The sequence below is a fragment of the Peromyscus eremicus genome, chromosome 8a, assembly GCF_949786415.1.
Source record: "Peromyscus eremicus chromosome 8a, PerEre_H2_v1, whole genome shotgun sequence".
Taxonomy (NCBI): domain Eukaryota; kingdom Metazoa; phylum Chordata; class Mammalia; order Rodentia; family Cricetidae; genus Peromyscus; species Peromyscus eremicus.
Window position 1 is genome coordinate 100,348,322 of NC_081423.1, and position 20,856 is coordinate 100,369,177.

The window sequence follows — 20,856 nt, forward strand, 5'->3', positions numbered from 1 at the left end:
ATAACTACCATGTAAACGTCTTCTGAAATATTCGAGTGCTGGCATGACAGAGGCAGAGGGAGGGAAGCCCAGTGCTTAGAACACAACAGAAGTTAAACAACGCCAAGCGGAGATATTCCTTAAAGTATAGACTGCGGTTGATCTGCTGCGAAGGCATTTGAGTGGCCGCTGCTCAGCTGCCATCTGGCACTTTGTCCCAATAGTTTGCTTGTCTGTTTGCTTTCCTCTCATCTGCCCGGTAGGGCTAGAAAAACCAACATGAGTAGAAATGATAAAGGCCATCTTTTAGAACCAATCAACTCAGAGATTCCTTCCCTCATAATGATTTGAACCAGGTACAAAAGACAGGAGGCTGGAAAAACAGATATTCAAAGAACTCAAAGATCAAAAGGATTCCTCGGTCCCGGGTCAGCTACCATGCCATGCTTTCCACTCTGGGTCAAATGCTTCCTCGATGCTGAAACATTTTTGTTTTTGCTTTTAAAAAGTGCAAAGTCTAATGCTACCAAGGGCGTAAACACAGCACAAGAATGCTCACAGCGAACACCAGAAACAAACCAGAACATGTCAAGAAGTCAGCAGAAATGGGTATTGTTACATATGTTATCACTGCACAGGAAGCAAACAGGCAGGGCGGGATAGACGGCAGGGTCTCGTGGGCTGGTCCATGACAGCATCCTAGGAAGAACATCACTGCACAACATGAAAATGCCCTCGGGTGGGGCAGGCTGACTCCTGGGCATCCTCCCAGTGTGTCTTAAAAGGGAAGTAATCAAGTTCTGAGCTGGCCAGATCCTGGTGTGGGGGCATGGGTAGGGAGGATCTGGGGAGAATCTTAACAGTTGCTTTGGGGTTTCTGATAGTTAGGACAGGGTTGGAAGATAGAGGTCTATGGAAGCATTTTACAAAAGAACCAGTCACAGGCTGCCAGACTTCAGGGTCTGTTTTTGTGTGTGTGCATGTTTGGATAATATACATGTGTGTTCTTGGGACAGCTTATTTTTAAGACTCTGTTAGGAGGAAGAGCTACTACCTGGATTGTCAGTGACAAAGTTCTGCCTATCTTAACCCCTATCCTGATTTTGGCATCAGAAAATCAATTTTTTTAGGGAGCAAATAGGTGCCCCAGTTCCCTATAAGGGCCTTAAGTGAGCAGCCTCTGTGACATTAAGAGACAGAAACAGAGCCCAGTACACATGCCTCTCAGCCTCATACTTCACCTGAGAATTCACCTTTAGGAGAATGAGATGGCTCTGAAAAGAAGCCACTGCATCCTGGCAACTTGGTAAGATGAGCTGCCCGCCTCTCAGGCTCCCTTGCTGTGTGGATTCATGGGCTTGGTTAGTAACACAGAAATCCACACGTAGTGATGAGGGCCAGTCTAGCAGGGAGATTTCTCTAGAATTTTTCTGTTGGGGCCTTACAGGACTGGCCTCTTACATCTTCAGTTTGTGCAAAAATAGGGAATGCTACCAGCATCCCAACAGCGCCAGGGCATGGTGCTACAGAAAGCAGAGCTGTGCTGCTCAACCCAGACACCTGAAGCCACTTGGAAAGGGGTTAAGAATAGCTCTAGAGGCTTAGGAGTGACTACAAGGACAGCCAAGCACCCCTCACCACAGATTCTCACCCCCAGCATGAGACCTCATGGATCCCCACTAGGGGATGGGTGGAGATGGGGAAGGGTAGGACAGAAATGACTTGGTTGGAGCCAGAAACACAGCTCAGGGAGGGCTTCCATTCCCATGAGCCCAAGAGGGTGCCACTGAAGTCTGTGGATTCATGGGGTTGACCAGGACTCCTAGACAAATGAACCACTGGTTGGAGGGCTACTCTTGGACTTGAGCAAGACCCTAGTGCTCGGAGTCCATACCAGGTGCAAAGGAGATGGGGGTACTTGCAAGGGCCAGAGACTACTACCTTGGGCCAGAGGGGTGGCCACTGCAGAAAATGAGGGACATGTCCCTCTCAGGATGAAAAGGACCTGGTAGGCCGGCTACACAGTCTTACAACAACCTTCAAGAGTTTCTGCAAAATGCACATTCCCAGGTTCTGCCCCAACAGGGCTAGCAAGCCATTAAATGTTGCCTGTCAGCTGTATGTGACAGTGCCCAAGAGGCCTGGTAAAAAGTCTGTTTTCCACTCCGGCCCGTACCCAAGGATCAAAGGCTGAGACACACAGTGCTCAGCCTGGCAGATGGAGGGGGTGTGACAGGGACTCTGGCCCGCCTGCCCCTCCAGACCCACAACCATGTTTAGGGAAAATTGGGGGGGGGTGCAGAATCACACTAGCGTGAACCCACTTGGATGATTGATGTTTTATTCATGCTGTTTCCAGGAAAGGATGTCAGAGCTGGACCAGTCTAAACCCTCAGAGGCTTTTCAATTGGCCGCAGAGGCTCTGTCTGCCTGTTTACGGGTCCTCAATGTCAAGAAACTCCTGCTTGGGGGGTGCCGCCCCGCGGTACCACGCGCAGGAGCCGTCGCTTCTCTTGATGCAGGCAAAGAACTTGGCCTGGTGCCCGTTGATGCTCTTCTCCGTGACCCAGTCCATCCAGAGGCACTCATCCGGGGAAGAGATGTAGCATGGGATCATGGGGCAGCGTGTGATCTGGGGGACACATGCAGGCAGATTCAGTTGGGGCCAAGGGACAGGTGGGGCCAAGGGCACTTGATGTACCTCCAGAACACAACCTATTGGAGGTGTTCAAGGACAGTAGTCCTGCTGAGTCCTGGGTCCCCACACTGTAGCTGAAGATAGGCCTGGAGGAAGCCTGTGCATACCCTGGCCTCTGCACCCACCTATTTATGTTACCCTGGTGTGACAGGTGCACCTCTGCTTTGGGCCATCTGGTCTACCTTTTTTTTTTAAAAAAAAAAAAAAAAGATTTATTTATTTATTTATTTGTTTATTTAGCACCAGATCTCATTATAGATGGTTGTGAGCCACCACATGGTTGCTGGGAATTGAACTCAGGACCTCTGGAGGTGCTCTTAACCTCTGAGCCATCTCTCCAGCCCTGGTCTACCTTTTTAAAGGGATGGTTTCAGCTTAGGCTCTTCTGTAGCCACGGCTACCACACGGGGCTTACACTGGAGAGAGCAGAGCCAGATAAGAATTCCCATGCTTGTTCTAAAGCACCTGCTTGGGTCAATGGGTCACTAGCTTTTTGACCAAAGATTATGGAGCTACGAGAGTGCCTACCTCTGGCCACACAGAGATGAAGAAAGAGAGTTTGGGTTTTTGTTTGTTTGTTCTTGAGACAGAGTTTCATGTATCCCAGGCTGGCCTAGAAATTTCTGTGTAGCAAAGGACAACCTTGAACTTGTGATTGCCTGCTTCTACCTCCTGAACGCTGAGATAACAGAAATGTGCCTCCACACGTGGTTTACGTGGTGCTAGTGATCAAACCTGGGGCTTCGTGTGTGCTGGCAAGCACTCTATCAGCTGAGCTACTTTCCAACCTGTTTTTTCTTGTTTTCTGAGATAGAATCTCACTCACCAGGCTGGCAAGGAACTCACTCTACAGCAGCAATTTCAAACTCAGCAATCTTCCTGTCTCACTCTCTCAAGTGTGGTGTATAAGCATGCTCAACTAGAGTTTGCTAGGCGCAGAGGAGTCATGCTTGGCCTGTATTTGGCTGGATACCTGGGCATGGAATGACACCTTTGATAACCAAGTGATGGGAAGCACCAGCCAGAAGGGGAGGAGGCACCAAGAAAAGGTGTCAGCTGGCACAGGCCCATAGGACAGGACTCTGCTGGCAACTCTCAGCCCCAGACTCACTCCTGGTAGCATGAAGGGATGCTGGCTACCCAGTTCGGATGTGGGGAAAAGCATCAGGACCATGGACATGGTTGTTCCATGGAGGTGACACAGTCCCCAGATCTGGGAATAGATCTCACCCTTCTCCACCACATCTAAGCATGTGTACATCTACAACTCTGCTTAGTGCCACCTCTGGGCAGATTCACAGAGACCCCTGCCCAGAAGTCTAGAATGTTGGGAGCAGGACCTCGGCTCTTGGACACACAATGCTTACACCTATACATGGCTAGGAAAATATTTCCAGGACCATGTTCTCCCCACAAAATGTCCTTTCCTTGGAGCTTTTCTTAGAAGCTGCCTGTCATATGGATTGATTTATGTGCTTTGCCCATCCCTATACTCCCTTATCTTCCAAAGATTCCTGGCCAAGGATACAACTCAAGGTTCTCCAGATAGACAGTCTCACTCTCTTATCTTTCTAGAGTTCATTCCAAAATCAGGACTCACTGTCATGAGGGTCTGGGAAGCCAAGGACCTATGCCCTGCTGTCCACCTGGAGACCTTGTGATGGCAGAGCCAGGGAGGGGAGAGGGACAGGGAGGGGGACACAGATCTTACTCACCTTGCACTCGCAGCCCATCTGGTACCTGTGGTTCAGGCTCTTCTTCTGGGTGGTGCTCAGTGTGTCCCAGGGCACAATGAAGTCACAGAGGGTAATGTGCATCTTGCCATCTCCTTCTGCCTTTCCTGTGGGAGAGTCACCAGGCTCAGTGTGGGGGTCACGTCTCCTCCTTTTGCCTTCCTCCTGCATCTGGGTGCAGCTCTGGGTGTGAGGGTCAGCTCCAAAACACTATGGTTGGACTACTCTGAGTTTTAAAATAACTCATATTGGGGCTAGAGAAATGACCTGTGGTTAAGAGTGTTTGCTTATCTTCCAGAGGACCAGAGTTCAATTCTAAGCACCTACGTCAGGTAGATTACAACTGCCTGTATCTCCAGCTTCTGGGGATATGACACCCTCTTCCAGCTTCTGTGGGCACTGTACCCCCTGGCATATAACTTCCTTCTCACATAAAATAAAACAAAAATACACCCTCTATTTTTTTTTGTTATTTGGGACAGGGTTTCTCTGTGTAGCCCTGGCTGGCCTCAAACTCACAGAGATCCACCCACCTCCACCTCCCGAGTGCTGGAATTAAAGGTATGCATCAGTTTTTTTTTTTAAATGAATGTTTGAGCCTGGTATGGTGGGGTACAAAGAGATAAAGGCAGGAGAATCATGAATTAAAAAACAACCGTGGCTACATAGTGAGTTTGAGGCCAGCCTGGGCTATATAAATTCCTGTCTGAAAAAAAATGGGGGGGGGGAATGCATTATGATGGCTAACTTTAATTGTAACTTGACATAACCTAGAACCACTTAGACAGTCTCAATGAAAGATTGTCTGCCTTGGGTTGGCAGGTGGATATATCTGTGGGGAACTGTCTTACTTAATCCATGTGTAAAGATCCAGCCCACTGTGGGTGGCACCATTCCCTAGGCAGGGGTCCTGAACTACGTAAGAGTGAAGATGTTGAGCTGAACACAAGCGACCAATCAGGTGAGTGTGCATGGATTTATTCCCTCTTCTGCTCTTCACTAGTTGCTTCAAGTTCCTGCCTTGACTTCCCCACACTGAGAGACTATAACCTTGAACTATGAGTCCCAGTCAACCCTTTCTCCTCTAAGTGGCTTTTTGTCAGGGTGTTTTATCACAGAAACAGAAATGAAACTAAAACAGTGCTCCATGTAGAAAATTTAGGAGTGTTCCAGTGAAGGAGAAGGGGCTCCCCATTCCCTTATCTGCAGCTGCCACACCCCTCCATGTGTGAGACCATGCCTGGCTTTTCACATGACTGCTGGGATCTGAACTCAGGTCCTCAGGGTTGCAGAGCAATCACTCTTAACCACTGAGCCATCGCTCTGGCCCCAGACCAAAGCACACTAAATACATGTATGACGATGTCACAAGGATTCTTATTTAAACATTTATCGCATGTCTGATGTTTATGTGAGAGAGAGCACTCCTACACATCACAGCATGCATGCGGGAGTCGGGGGACAATGTCACACTGTCTTTTCTTTCCTTCTACTTTTACATGGGTTTGGGGTTGAACAAATGTCATCAAGCTTCTTTGGCAAGTGTCCTTACTGGCTGAGCCATCCTGAAGGTCTGCTATTATTTGTATAACTAGTGAACACTAATAAAAAAAAGAAGATGCCCTTTTAGCATCATCACACTTGGTCGGGCTCACATGGCATGATCATCTGCTGCACATTTTAACTTGGGAAAAGGCAAAGCATGAGTCTTGGGTACAGGAGAACGGGGACTGAGTGAAATGTGCAGCTGGGGTTATACGCTGACTTCTCCTTTCAGGAGAGAGAAACTTAAAAGAAAATGACAGGGAGAACCTGTACAAGTCCACATGTGAAGCTGAATCATCGGCCTGGGAGGAGAGGTGTCCACAGCCAGCTGGCGGGGCACTTGGCTGGGACGTGTGACTTCTGGGTAGTTCCCGTTAAAGGGCTGCTCCTGACTCTAAAGAATGGGAAACAGGTTCTGTGCCTTGGGCAGTTAAAGATCGTCCAATCTGGAGTCACCTGACCAAGCCCAAAAAGAGAAAGATGAGAGGTTTTTTGGAGAGTGTGCCTCATGCCAGGTCCCTCTCCCAAGAGAAGAATGAGGTGTGTGGCAGAGCAGCTGACTGACGGGCAGGCACAGTCATCACCGAGTTGTGCCAAAGAATGGTCCTCACGGAGAGACCAAAAGAGGCACAGAGAAACATCTCTGGCTGTCTGAAGTATCACGGCTATTCTAAGGATGGTTGTGGTGTGTGTGTGTGTGTGTGTGTGTGTGTGTGTGTGTGTGTGTGTGTATGTGTATATGTGTAGTTATGTGCCCGTGTGTACACACAGAGGCAAGTCTTACACCTGCTGTAGCATGGACAGAACCTGACATCATGCTCAGTGAAATAAGCTGCACAAGAGCCGTGAGCTCGCTAGAATAGGCAAGTTCACAGAAACTGCAAGTAGGAGGTGGGGGCTGGGATGCACGGCAGGGAAAGACAAGGAGTGAGATGCTCTTGGCCCGCGGACAGAGATGTAGTGTGGGAAGATGACATCATCCCGATAGACAGGAATAGTTACATGCTATTGTGAGTCCATTTAGTGCCACTGAAGCCCATGCTCAGGCGGGGTACAGTGGCAAATCTACTATATGTACTACACTCAAGCAGAGTTATAAAGACAATTCTACTGTATGTACTACACTCAAGCAGAGTTACAAAGACAATTCTACTGTATGTACTATGCTCAGGAGGAGTCATAAAGACAATTCCACTGTATGTACTGCACTCAGGAGGAGTTATAAAGACAATTCCACTGTATGTACTATGCTCAGGAGGAGTCATAAAGACAATTCCACTGTATGTACTGCACTCAGGAGGAGTTATAAAGACAATTCCACTGTATGTACTACGCTCAGGAGGAGTTATAAAGACAATTCCACTGCATGTACTGCACTCAGGAGGAGTTATAAAGACAATTCCACTGTATGTACTATGCTCAGGAGGAGTCATAAAGACAATTCCACTGTATGTACTGCACTCAGGAGGAGTTATAAAGACAATTCCACTGTATGTACTACGCTCAGGAGGAGTTATAAAGACAATTCCACTGCATGTACTGCGCTCAGGAGGAGTTATAAAGACAATTCTACTGTATGTACTACGCTCAGGAGGAGTTATAAAGACAATTCTACTGTATGTACTACGCTCAGGAGGAGTTATAAAGACAATTCCACTGTATGTACTACGCTCAGGAGGAGTTATAAAGACAATTCCACTGCATGTACTGCGCTCAGGAGGAGTTATAAAGACAATTCTACTGTATGTACTACGCTCAGGAGGAGTTATAAAGACAATTCTACTGCATGTACTGCGCTCAGGAGGAGTCATAAAGACAATTCTACTGTATGTATTTTCTGTAGGTTTTGTTACACTCACTTATTTTATGTGTGTATGAGTGAGTGGGTATATGTATGGTGTGTGTGTGTGGAGGACAGATGACAACTTAGCACCTTTTTTCTTCTTCTACCATGTAAGTCCTGGGGATCAAACTCGGGCTGTCGGGCTCAGTGGCCAGTGTTTTACCCACTGAGATATCTAGCTGGCCTAGATACTGCAGGAGTTTGTTTCTCAAGACAAGGTCTCACTGTGTGTGCCTCTGCCTCCCAAGTGCTAGGATTAAAGATTTGTGCCACCATGCCCAGCGACACTAGTGCAGCTTTTAAAATAGCATGCAGAATGTTTAAAGATGTCTTTTATTGATGTCATGCTCTGGGGCCGGTCAGGGGACTAAAATGTGCCATGTGTCTGGGCAGTAAGTGTGACGTAGTTTAAGATGGCAGGCACACGGTTTCTGAGTGGCTTTGGGTAGTTTCAATCTGCACTGCATCTGCAGCTGTAGTGGAGTTGGGTCTCAGCAGGCCTGGGAAATTGTGCGTTACTCTTTGTGTGAGTTTCTCCTTACTAAGACGGGGGGGGGGGGGACACATGGCTGTAGCAGGGACAGTACAAAACAGATGGTGTGTGTGGGAAACCTGACGGCCAATGTGGAAGACAGGGATTCTGCATGCTAGAAACTGACGTCCACATGCACTGAAGTAACCTGGCCTCCTGTGTGGACTGACTCCCCAGGCTTTGCGTGGATCTGGAGCCTGGCTTGTGCAGAAGAGGGGCAGAGCCACAGAGAATGCCCTAATGTGCCCCCAGGTATATAAAACAGAGCAGCCCTAGCAATGCTCATCACACTGCTGCCCTGTAGGACTCCGCCCTCCCCTCTGCTCAAGCGTCCGGAAGCTTCCTCACACTGTCAGGGCACCAAGCCTGGGGCAGGAGTTTGAGCCTAATTGTAGCAGTCACTGTGTGTCAGGGCTCCTGATAGCAAGGCATGGCTTACCTATTTGTAGGTTGCCTGCCCAGAGCCCCTTACTGTCTGGTGGGCTGGTTTCCATCTCACAGAACAGAAAGCAGTGCCCATGCTTGGACTATCCGAATGGTGAGCAGGTCTGACTGACAGCTTTGGCCCCAGGAGGGAGATGGCGGTGCCTGCCCACCGAGGTGCATCCCTCCCAGTGTGCATTAACCAGCTATTGGCAACATCTGGCCTTTGTCGGGGAAGGTTCTGGTTAGAAAGTGGCTGTTAGCCCTGACTACACAGGGACTCACCAGAGGACAGACTGCAGCCCTCGACGCTCCTTGACTTGCACTAGACACAGCCTGGGCACCTGGAGTGTCACAGGTTGTAAGGAATCCCAGTGGGGAGCGAAACAGTGAAACTCATACACATAAAAATAAACTTTTTAAAAAAAACGGAAAACTGCGGAGAGCCGCAGGAGTGCTGCAGGCTATGCTGAGGAACCTCTATCTACGGCTCTCCTAGGAGGAAGAGCCCCTCTCTTCAGTGGCTGATGCCTTCTATGCCAGAAATGCCCCCACGCTGCCTGGTTTTAAGCTGCCCATATGACATCAATCAGCTCACAAGAAACAGAACCACAGGTTCTTGCCAGGTGTTGCGAATGGACCCCATGTTAATCACCGTGCCTGAGGCAAACCTTCACCTGCACTGGGGGATCATGGGAACGCCTTTATAACATGAAGGTAGCGGGTTTGTGCAATCTCTATAGAAAGAAATGGGAAATCCCCTACCTCCCAGCCTGTGCCCAGGGAAGGAGCTGCTGCTGGACTTCCTAGGACTGTAGCCCATTGGAGAGGCCGCTAATGCAGACAGCTTCTGTACAGGCAAGGACCCGGGGGGGGGGGGTGCCGCCGCCTCTGGAAGTAGGTGCTGGCAGGACAAAGGCCCCTTCACCAGAGTCTCCTGGACATGGGCTGGCTACCAGCAGTCCCAGTGCCCATGCAGATGGGCTGGTTCGCCTCTAGAGGGCAGTGTAGGAAGGCTGTTCCTTAGGGACCAGGACACAGGCAGGCAGAGGAATTCTGTTAGGGTACCATGATCCAGTCCTCAGTGGAGAAGGCTGAGCTCCTACTCACCTGCAATTAGATATTCCTTCTTCCCTCCAACGTCCAGAGAGACCCCGCACACTGCTGAGGAGGGGGCCGTGTAGATGAACTCGATGTCTTTGTCGGGTCCTTTGAACATCTGCAAAACACAGTAGGGCAGGGGTAAGCCGAGATGGGGTTCCCAACCAGAGCAGGACGAGAACAGGGGTGCATGACTGCACACAGAAGGTGCCCAGAGGGTAAGCAGGCATGTCACAGGGATTCACAGGCCACCGCTGCTTTTGCGAAGGCGTCCAGAGTCATGCATCTGCTCAGGCAGTTCTCAGCAGGTGAGCACAGCCTTGTCATCTGCAGGAGACTGTCCAAGGACATTTCCAAGCATGAGGTCATTTCAGAACCTCTGGAAAACTCTAGAGATTCTCACTTGCCACAGAGGGTCACATCATTGTCCCCAGGAACAGGGTTAATTTGCTTGCTTTATAAACAAAACAAAGTGTGTGTGTGTGTGTGTGGGGGGGTCTTTAATCCCAGCACTCGGGAGGCAGAGGCAATCAGAACTCTGTAAGTTCCAAGACAGCCAAGGCTACACAGAGAACCCTGCCTTGAAAAACCAAAAACCAACACCCCCCACCCCCCAAAAACAAAAACAAAACCACAAAAACAAACAACAAAAAAGGATTTTTTTCCTGTTCTTTTGATCTTCCCTTTTTACCTACCCCCATCCCCCCTCCTGGATTAAACCTGGGGTCTTGAGCCCAATAATTTACATCCTAGCCCTACTTCTATAATTTTTTTTTTTCTGAGACAAAAGTCTCACTTTGTAGCCAGGCCTGAATTCAACTCTCCATTCTCTTGCCTCAGGCAGGATGTTGGGTTTATAGGCTTGTACTACAATACATCGTTTATGTCCAGGGATTTTGGTGACGCTCTGGCTACCTGAAGACAACAGAGGGGAGAGGGGCATTCCCTAGAACCAGAACATAAGCTCAGGGTGTGTGTGTGTGTGGGGGGGTGTCTCTCTCAGTGTCTGACTCACTTCCGCTCTTCAGGAGTGCACCTGCTGTCCCGCGGAAGAAGACTCTGCTAGAGTTCCCCTTTTACTCACACCCTTCCTAACTCTCCAGAAGAGGCTGGTGTGTCTGTGTCTGAGTGTCTGCTGCCACGTGCATGCAGGTGCCCTCAGAAGCCAGATCCCCTCAAGCTGGAGATGTAGGTAGTTGTGAGCTGCCTGACAGGGTGCTGGGACCCAAACTCTGGACAGCAGCAAGCGCTCTTACCCACTGAGCCCTCGGGCTCCAGTCCCTCTCCAGGACAAAGCAGCTTTGGGGAGCTTGGCTCTAACCCTGTAGGAAGGTTGCAAGGGCAACAGTCTCCTTATGCATCTCAAATGACACCAAGGGGTCAGAGTCACTTCCTTGGCGTGAAGCCACAAGGAGGTTATGAAAGCCCACCTGCTTCTCTGCCTCATAGAGACTTTGGTATTGAGAGGTTAGTTGTTCTCTTGAGATGACACATGTGATGAGCAAGTGCTCGCTCCTCTGGTCTGTTGATAACATTTATTGTCTTTTGTTGTGTTGTGTTGTGTTTTTTTTTTTTTTTTTTTTGACAGGGTTTCTCTGTGTATCTTTGGAGTCTGCCTTGGAACTCTTTCTGCAGACCAGGCTGGCCTCAAACTCACAGAGATCCGCCTGCCTCAGCCTCCCAAGTGCTGGGATTAAAGGCGTGCACCACCAACACCCGGCCTTTTTTTTTTTTTTTTTTTTTTTAATTTTATGTGCATTGGTGTTTTGCCATGGGTGTCGGGTCTCCTGGAACTGGAGTTACAGACAGTTGTGAGCTGCCATTTGGGTGCTGGGAATTGAACCCGGGTCCTCTGAAAGAGCAGTCAGTGCTCTTAACCACTGAGCTATCTCATTTATTTTCAGTGTTGGTAAATAAGGATGGCTACAACCACCACTGTGTGACAAAACTGTCCCTCACACCGGAGGGGCCAGCTGTCTTTCTTAGGACACCAAGTTAGTAAATGTCAACTGTCAGAGCAGGCACATACCACCCTACTTAGTTTTGCAATGCTGGGGACCAAACTCTGAATGTCATGCATGCCAGACAAGCATGCTACCAACCAAGCCACATCCCCAGCCTCTCCTTAACTTCTCTCTCTCTCTTTCAAACATTGGTTTCTTCCCATTTGTCCCTGACATGGGGAGTTCTCTGATTACACTAGCCGACACCACCATGGCCACCGTTGTGGCCATCCGCAGTCCCTCCGACCACAGCCCTGTCCACCCATTGGGTACCTTCTCAGTAAGTGGCTCACCACAGTCAGGAAGCTGCCCCTGAGCACACCTGCCTGCCAGACTCATCCTCTTAGGACACGCTACTCACCGGTTTATCACCTGGTAAAATCAAGGTAACCTGTTTCTGGAATTAGGGTGACATTGTGGTTTGAATGAAAATGGTCCCATAGGCTCAAATATGTAAACGCTTGGTCCCCCACTTGATGGAACTGTCTGGGAAGGATTAGGAGGTATGGCCTTGGTGAAAGGTTTGTCACTGGGGGTGGGCTTTGAGGTTTCAAAAGCCCATGCTAGGCCCAATGTCTTTCTCTCTTCACCTGCTGCCTTTGGGTCAGGATATGAAGCTCTCAGCTACTGCTCCAGCACCGTGCCTGTCTGCTTCCCACCATGGTGATCATGACTCATCCCCTGAAACTGTAAGCCAGCCCCCGATTTAATGCTTTCTTTTACAAGAGTTGCCTTGGTCCTGGTGTCTCTTCACAGCATAGGACAGTGACTCAGACAGTTGGAAACCTAAAATTTCTGCCAGCTTTTCATGTTCTTGTGGCTTAAGAAGAACTGGGCTTCTTCGTGGTTTGACAACTCAGCTTTCTACCTTACGGTGGCTGGGAGGCGTTCCCAGGCCCCACCCAGCTTCCCCCAGAAGTCAGGGGTTACCTTTATCTGCTTGATCTCATATTGAATCCTCTTGATGGGGTTGCCGTAGATGTCATTCCCGGAATCCACCTCCTTCTCACTCACAGCTTTGGCCCTGATCACTGCAAAACACAGAGACACAGATATGAGGAGAGTCCTTGAGGACCAGGATTCAGGCTCTGCCCAGGGGAGAAAGGTGTCCTCCCTACGGGAGGGTCAGAGGAGTCTGGTCAAGCACAAGCAAGGAGAGGAGGCTCTGTGGCTTGTCGTCCTGGGTTGGCCAGCAAGAGTTCTTTGCCACGGCTGGGATGCGGCTCAATTGGTAGCGTGCTTGGCTAGTAGGCACGAAGGCCTGTGTTCAGTGTCTAGCACCTGGCATCATATAAAAGTGGGCACACCTTTAACCGCAGCCCTTAGGAGATAGAGTCAGGAGGGTCAGAACTTCAAGGGCAGCCTGGGCTAATAAAAAACCCTGTTTTGCCAGGTGGTGTGTGTGTGTGTGTGTGTGTGTGTGTGTGTGTGTGTGTGTGTGTGTTGGCAGCACACACCTCTAATCCCAGTACTCAGATGGGTTTCTGAGTTTGAAGCCAGTCCGGTCTACAGAGTGAGTTCCAGGACAGCCAGGGCTACACAGAGAAACCTTGTCTATAAACAAACAAACAAACAAACAAACAAACAAACAAACCACAAACTTGACTCAAAAGACAAAAATCAAAAACCAAAAAGCTGGGTGTGATGATGCACACCTTTAATTCTAGCACTTGGGGCAGAGGCAGGTAGATCTCTGTGAGTTCAAGGCCAGCCTGGTTTAAGTAGTGAATTCCAGGTCAGCAAGGGCTGCAAAGTGAGACCCTGTGTGAAACAAAACAACCAAAACCAAAACCCAACCAAATCCCCCAATGACTCTTTTGTTGACTAGGACCCCAGCGGCTCTGTGCAGCAGGCTGTGGCCATGGGCCTGGTTCTTCCTACTTAGCGACGGCTAGAGAAACAGTTAAACAAATGGCCTGGCATGCCGTCCTGCTCCTGCAGGTAGGGTTGCTGTGAGAAGGCCCTGACATTCCAGCACCTCATCCTCCCTCAAACAGGCTTTGGGGGCTAAAGCAGATGAGCAGTCATGCACCTCAAAGGAGCCCGGTATATTCAGATCTGGGGTCTCTTGGGGGTACTAACATACAACTCAGAGCAGAGCACTGCCTAGCATGCAGGAGGGCCTGAGTTCCCTCCCTAGCAATACAGAGGAAAGAGGTTTCCATGTGAAATGTCCTAGGGGTCATACATGTGAAAGTCAAGGGACAGCTTCATGTATCATTTCTTAGGTGCCATCGCCTTGGGTTTTTTTTTTTTTCCATTTTCATTTATTGGGGGTGGGCAGGGTTTACATGCTGCACGACACAGCCAACACGTCAAAGTCAGAGGACCACTTGTGGGAGTCAATTCTCTCCACCATGTGGGCTTCAGGGGTAGAACGCAGGCCGGCAGGCTTTGTGGCAAGCACCTTGGCACACTGAGTCATGTCGCTGACTCTCCACCTTGTTTTTTTTTTTTTTTTTTTTTTTGGTTTTTCGAGACAGGGTTTCTCTGTGTAGCTTTGCGCCTTTTCCTGGAACTCACTTGGTAGTCCAGGCTGGCCTCGAACTCACAGAGATCTGCCTGGCTCTGCCTCCCGATTGCTGGGATTAAAGGCGTGTGCCACCACCGCCCGGCTCCACCTTGTTTTTTGAGACAGGGTCTCTCACTGGCCTGGAGCTCACTGGCTGGCTCACCAGCAGGCCTCCAGGTTCATCCTGTGTCTTCCTTCCCATTGCTGGGATTACAAGAGCATGTCACCACACATGGCTTTGTGGGACATTCTCTATAGGAATATACAGTCTGTGAGAAGTGTAACAGACACGGAGTTGGAAAGCACATTATGCAGGATCAGTAATGGATCTGGTCAGTAATGTCAGTGTGGTTCTCAAACCTTAGACACAGATGGTGAGGAGGCAGGTCATGTCAGACGTGCAGTCAAGACAACAATCAAAAGAAGCAATGGGAGCCGAGCGGTGGTGGTGCACGCCTTTAATCCCAGCACTCGGGAGGCAGAGCCAGGTGGATCTCTGTGAGTTTGAGGCCAGCCTGGGCTCCCAAGTGAGTTCCAGGAAAGGCACAAAGCTACACAGAGAAACCCTGTCTCGAAAAACACAAACAAACAAACAAACAAAAAAAACCCCAAAAAACAACAAAAAAAAAGAAACAAAAAAAAAAAAAAAAAAGAAGCAATGGGAAGAGATACACCAGGAAAGTTGCAGCATGTTCTGGAGCCTGCTTGTGCCTAACATGGGTTGTCTATTAGGAATTAAGCCCCTGATTCCTCCCTGGAAACCCTACCACCGAGGCTCAGCAGATCCCGCCACAGGCAGGGCCCTCCTTTTCTTTACTTGGAGGTTATTAGCTGGGTCAGGGTCTGTTTTAATGGCTTTAAAAGGTTTGACCTTCAAAAGGCAGTGGTGTAGGGTCACTCTGGGCAAGGGTTCTGTCACTGTGCACATGAGCTAGATGGAGACGAGGGGGTTAGCGGTGCCGGCTCAGAGTCTCCAGCGGTCAGCTTGAGTCTTGGAAACTTCTGGCCAGGACTGTTTCCCACAGAGGCAGGGAGGTCCAGGCACGTGGGAGTGCCATCTGCTCCTCAGACCCCAGCAATGCACTCTGGATCCCTCCCCACCCGAGTCTCACACCACAGCCCAGGCCCCACCCAGCTCCGAGGCCCATTTACATTGGTCCTTCTGTGCAGCTGAGTCACCGCTGGCCTGGCCACAGGTTCCTGTTTCCCAGCCCAAAGCAGGCCTCACTTTAAACAGCTACAACCTGGTAAAGCTACCTGGCAGGCCACCCCAGAACACAGGGTTCTCTCTTGGTTCTGTGCCTTCCCCATAAACATTTCTTGCAAAATGCCTTCACTTAAAATTCGAGCCAGGAGCTGTGACGCACACCTTTAATCCCAGCACTGGGAGGCAGAAGCAGGAGGAGCTCTGAGTTCGAGGCCAGCCTGGGCTACAGAGCGAGATCCAGGACAACCAGGGCTACACCTTCTGCAACCCCACTTGCCCTTGCTCTTTCCTAATGCATTCTGCTCCCTGTCCCCCACACGCCAGGATATTCAGATATGTCCTGCCTCAGAACAGGAAAGCTCTTCTGCCTAAAATGTCACCTCCAGGTCCCTGCCTGCCTTGAAAAACAGCCCCCTTCCTGTCTTCTTCCTGCAACGATGGGTGTATTGCCCGCTGTAATACACACTCCGCTGTAAATGTCTGTGCACCTGTCTGCTGAGAGGCCCTGACAAGTAGAGGCCATGCTGTGGAACAGCTGGGGCTCAGAAAACTACCAGATGGAACTAGACTGACTGAAAGCCTTGGGATGATGACGCAGGCGCGGCTGGTCTTACCCCCCCCCCCAACACCCCTGTGGAATCTATACAACCATCATCAAAATGCTTATGCAAATGTGTAAGTATGCCAGGTAAACACTACCATGCGTTTGTTCTTTGTATAGCCCTATCATCAGCTCAGAAACAAGACGGGGCAGGGGTCCTAAAGGAACGGTCTACTTCCCTCTACCAGCCTAGAGAACTTGCTTCTCAGTAGTGGCCCTACTTAATGCTTAATGCTCAAGTGTGTTCGCTAAGGGCTGGGGCTGTAGCTCAGTCGGGGGAGGGCTTATATAGCAACCACAAAGCCCTCAGCTCAAGTCCCAACACATACAACTGGACATGGCACGTGTTTGGAATCTCAGCATTCCCTTCAACTATTATAGAGTTTGAGGCTGTAGCCTGGGCTACTTGAGACCATGTCTCAACACAAAACAAACAACAACAAAAAGTTCAATAAATGCACCACCCACCTGGCAATCATAAGCCCAATGACTTCCAAACAGCCAAAAGGTCTCATTCTCTCCCATGGCACCGAGGACCCAATACTGCTGTCGTATGGAAGTCCTCAAGTTCCCACACACCTGAATTCCTGACATGATCTAAGCTAAAAGGCCAAGAGCAATCAGGTGTGGGAATGTATGTGGAAGGTGCTGCAGAGATGAGCGCTAACCACTGTGCTTACCGGAGATCACTTGATTGCACACCTAACACAAATGGGGTTAGTGAGGGTTAGTGAGGGTTAGTGATGGTGACGGGGAGGGTCAGTGAGGCCCTGGGTGTGGGCACCGAGTGCAAAGGACACATGGTGGAAGAGTGAACAGGGCAGATTTCTCCGCTCCTACACAACAGGAATCTGGAAAGCCGGCCCTGGTCCTGTGCTCACTTTGTCTTAGGGCTGTGGACCATACGCTTTCATTTTTGAAATTTTCAGAAGAGATGGTGGTTTTCAGGCTAGCGAGTTAACTGGTGGGAAGGTCAGGGATGCTTGTAGGGAGTGGGGGAGGGGCAGGTAGAATCTCCATTGACAGCCAGGCTGCTTCTGGCTAGCTGCAGGGACCTAGACTACCAATCCTTTAGATCGGGTTCTTCTCACTTGGTGTTCCTGCTGGAGATGAGGCTGTCGCTGTTGGCTGCAGCAGATACCTGTCTTAGCTGTAGCTGTCAGCTGGTGAGATCGGTGGGTAGAGAAGGGGATGGGGAGGTCTTGCCAGTAAAAACTTTCACAGTCCCGGCCTTAGAGGGACGTCTGATCTAGGCAGCGGGCAGACAGATGGACAGGAAATCCGGGGTGGAAGACAGGAAAGGAGAGGAAATAAAGAATTCTATAGAAGCATAACCCACATGCACGGCAGCGGTCATCACTGTGACCTCCAGGGTGACCACCAGGGCTGTAGAGGAAAGGACTCCACACCACAGAACGGACAACCTCTCCAAGTCCCAGGCCATCTGAAGGACAGAGAAATGCAGATACCCAAAGAGTTTGGGATGAACTAGAAGCAAGGCATGAGTGCCTGTTGACTGGACACTTAGATGCTAGGCTGGGGGCAGACACCAGGTCAGGGCTAGCCACATCCTGCCCTGTCCCACCACCTATCCAAGGAGCTGGGCACAGCAGCAGGAGACTGTTTAACTGCTTTGTGCCCCAACCACTGTCCCCCCACTCCCTGCGGCTCAAAATTTGCTTTTTCCTCTTTTCCTTTTGCTAACCCAACATCTGGGTTTGCCATCAAGAGTGCTACACTGGCTGATGAATTCACTGCCAGATGCTGGCTACTGGAATGCACAAGCGTTGACTTAATTCAAAGCACACACAACCGCAGAGCCCCTACCCCCATCCCTCTGGCTGAGGACACCACATGATGTCACTTCCCCCTAGAGGAGCCTGCAAAAACAATCCCAGTGTGCCCAGCCAGCAAGGGATGGAAAAGAGCTAGGAGAGTGGAAAGTCAAGGGCGCTGATGAGGAGCCAAGATGACGGGCTGTGTTTGGACCTTGAGAATCACAACTGCCCGGGGATGCCAACAGAAGCTGGGTCTCCTGCTATTATCCTATGAGGGAACTTTCTAGAAACCCTGGATGCCATGGCCATGGCTAAGGGAAGGTGGAGGATTCAACACACTCCACAGACCCCAACCATGGCAAGCAGAGACATGGTTCTCTCTCCCAGGTGCTCCTGTCTGTCCCTTGGGCCACCAGCACATGGTCCACTGAGTCCTAAAGACATGTTCACAAATCCAACAACTGTGTATGTGTGTGGAGAGAGAGGAGAGAAGAGAGGATAGAGACAGAGAGGGGAGGGAGGGAAAGAGAGGAGAGGGGGGAAGAGAGGAAAGGAGAGGAGAGGGGAAGAGAGAGAGGGGAAAGGAGAGAGGGGGAGAGAGGAGAAAGAAAAACAGAGAGAGGAGAGAAAGAAGAGAGGAGGGAAGGAGAGAGAGAGGAGGAGAGAGAATAAGGAGGGAGGGAGGGAGAGAGAGGGAGGGAGAGGAGAGAGAGAGAGGAGGGGGGGGCTGACTCTCACTATGTAGCTCTGGCTGGCTTGTAACTCACTATGTAAACTTGAACTCAGAGATCCACCTGCTTGTCTCCCTAGTTCTGGGATTAAAAGTGTGCGTCACCACACACAGCTTGCCAACAACTTTTGAATTTTATAGTGTCCATAGTAACATCGTGGAAATTCCTTGAGAATCTAAAAACACACCATGCCCATAGTCCACAGAAAGGTCATAACCTGAAGGAGAGTTGCCTGCAAGATTCCTCCTTGTTGGATTCTGTTACCACATTGAGGACCCAGCTGCTCTTCGGGCAATCCCATATGCCAAGTGAATATTTACACTATGGATGGATTCCACTTAGCTCCCTCTCTGAAGTATGGGCTTCCCACGCTGAGCACAAAAGAACCTACAGGTATCAACACCTAACTTCTGAGGCTGAAAACATGTACTCAGGATCACCAGAGGGCCACAAGCAGGCCACCCTGTCCTTTAGGGTTCTGATGTGACCTGGTCCTATAGAAAACAGGTTAATTTGGGGTGGTTCCTCCCTCTTGGAGCTAGGAGACAGAATGGAAGCTTTTGCCAAGACCCTGCCAGCACAAATCAGCAGGGGATGGGGACACTCTGATCCTGTAGCTAGACTGGGGTCAATCGAAGACAGAGGTACACTGCTTTAAGGTTACTAGCACCCAGGTGGGGGAGCTCCCGCAGAAAGACCCCCGTCATCTCGTAGATGCACGTGCAGTGACTTCAGACCTCGCTGTAAATGTCCTCCGAAGGTCAGCTGCTCCCTTTCTTTGTTTCGTGGCAGAGTTACATGTCAATCAGCTCCAGGATTATAAAAGAAGCATCATTCTCTCCCAGAATAAACCCAACCTGGGAGGCTCTGAGGTCTTTTTCCAGTCTCTCGGGTGGGGAGCTACAAGGTCTTTTCATTAAGCTCCCCCAGAAATGACTGCCTTGTCATTTACACCAATTCAGTAACAAAGTTCCAATTCTGTCCATAACTAGACCCTGCGGCTGCCACTTGGGATCAGTTTCTTGTCCCTTTAGAGTGGGCAGCACAGCACTCATAGCCCAGCAAAGGCTGCCTGACCTTCGAATCTGAATTATTTGTCTTTAACCCTGACTGGGACATAACCCCACTGCCCCAATTCTACACCCTTAGCTGGGGACATAAGACCAGCCACACAGTTCCTGGCTTTGTCCTAGGACAGCTGCCACCAGATGGTTACATTGTCCAGAACACTGTCCTTGAAGAGCTGTTACACCTGACGGGCTGTGGAGGGCACGGAAAGACTTGGATGGGCTTCCCTTGTTCCTTACAACTGGCTGGAGGAGCTGCAGATGGGGATCAACACAGGGGCTCAGCCCCGGGGCACCAAAACCTGCTCTGGCTTCCAGACTTGAGGCCACACCTCAGCATGTGGGGGTACAGGCATGGGTGAGCAGCCAGGTGTCCTGAGGAACCAAAGGCAAGTTTGGTGCCCACAAGTCCTTAGGTACCAAGGACTCCAGCTCTGCCTTCTGTCTCTGGCCTCATGGTGCCCACCTTTCCCAAATCTGCCACCTCTAGGTGCTCTCTGTAGATGGTTGAGGTCATTCACCGAGCTCTGCTCTGCCTTGTCCCCTCCATGCCCAGCCACTCTGGGTTAGTGAAAAAGACCTTCTCCAAATCCTTTTTTCTCTCATTTCCCTAAAAAGGAAAAAGGGGCTGTCACTCAGTAATTAAAAACAGCCCTGTGCTGGTGAGCAGGATTCGGCACTGCTTCCCTACATCATCATCGGAGACCAGCCCCTCCCACAGAAACTCCCAAATCCGATGATCGATCCCCTTCACAGGCAGCAACTGGGCTTTTGGGGGAGTGTGAAACCAAATGGGGCCCCAGGCTCGGGGTAGGGCTGAGCCTACTCAGGATGAGGTCAAGACGAACAGATGGGTGTGGCTGAGGGGGAGGCAGAGAGGAGAATGGGGTTGTAAGGCTATGACCTGGGGACTGCAGGACATTCAGCTCTGGGCCACACCATCCATGGTCTGGTGCCTGGGAATGTGCCAGGCCTGCCTAGCAGCAGGCTCCCTGCCCACCGCTCAGATTCTAGCATGCTAGCACGCACAGGAGGGCGGCTGTCCGCTAGATGCCCGTCTCCATGGAGACCAGCTTTCCCATCTCCATTTCCTGCCCGTTGCT

At 50.2% G+C, this 20,856-nt stretch overlaps 1 protein-coding gene across 2 annotated transcripts in view; it reads right to left on the reverse strand.

Moving 5' to 3' along the window:
* Positions 1-2,303: 2,303 nt before the first annotated feature.
* Timp2 (TIMP metallopeptidase inhibitor 2) overlaps positions 2,304-20,856 on the reverse strand; it is a 45,706-nt gene continuing 27,153 nt past the window's right edge. For both annotated transcript variants that reach the window (XM_059272225.1, XM_059272226.1), the window contains exons 2-5: positions 12,788-12,888; positions 9,864-9,972; positions 4,393-4,517; positions 2,304-2,611 (exon numbers count right to left, since the gene is read on the reverse strand). In XM_059272225.1, coding sequence (XP_059128208.1) covers positions 2,414-2,611; positions 4,393-4,517; positions 9,864-9,972; positions 12,788-12,888 — 533 coding nt within the window. In that variant the 3' untranslated portion in view covers positions 2,304-2,413. The remainder of the gene's footprint in view (positions 2,612-4,392; positions 4,518-9,863; positions 9,973-12,787; positions 12,889-20,856) is intronic.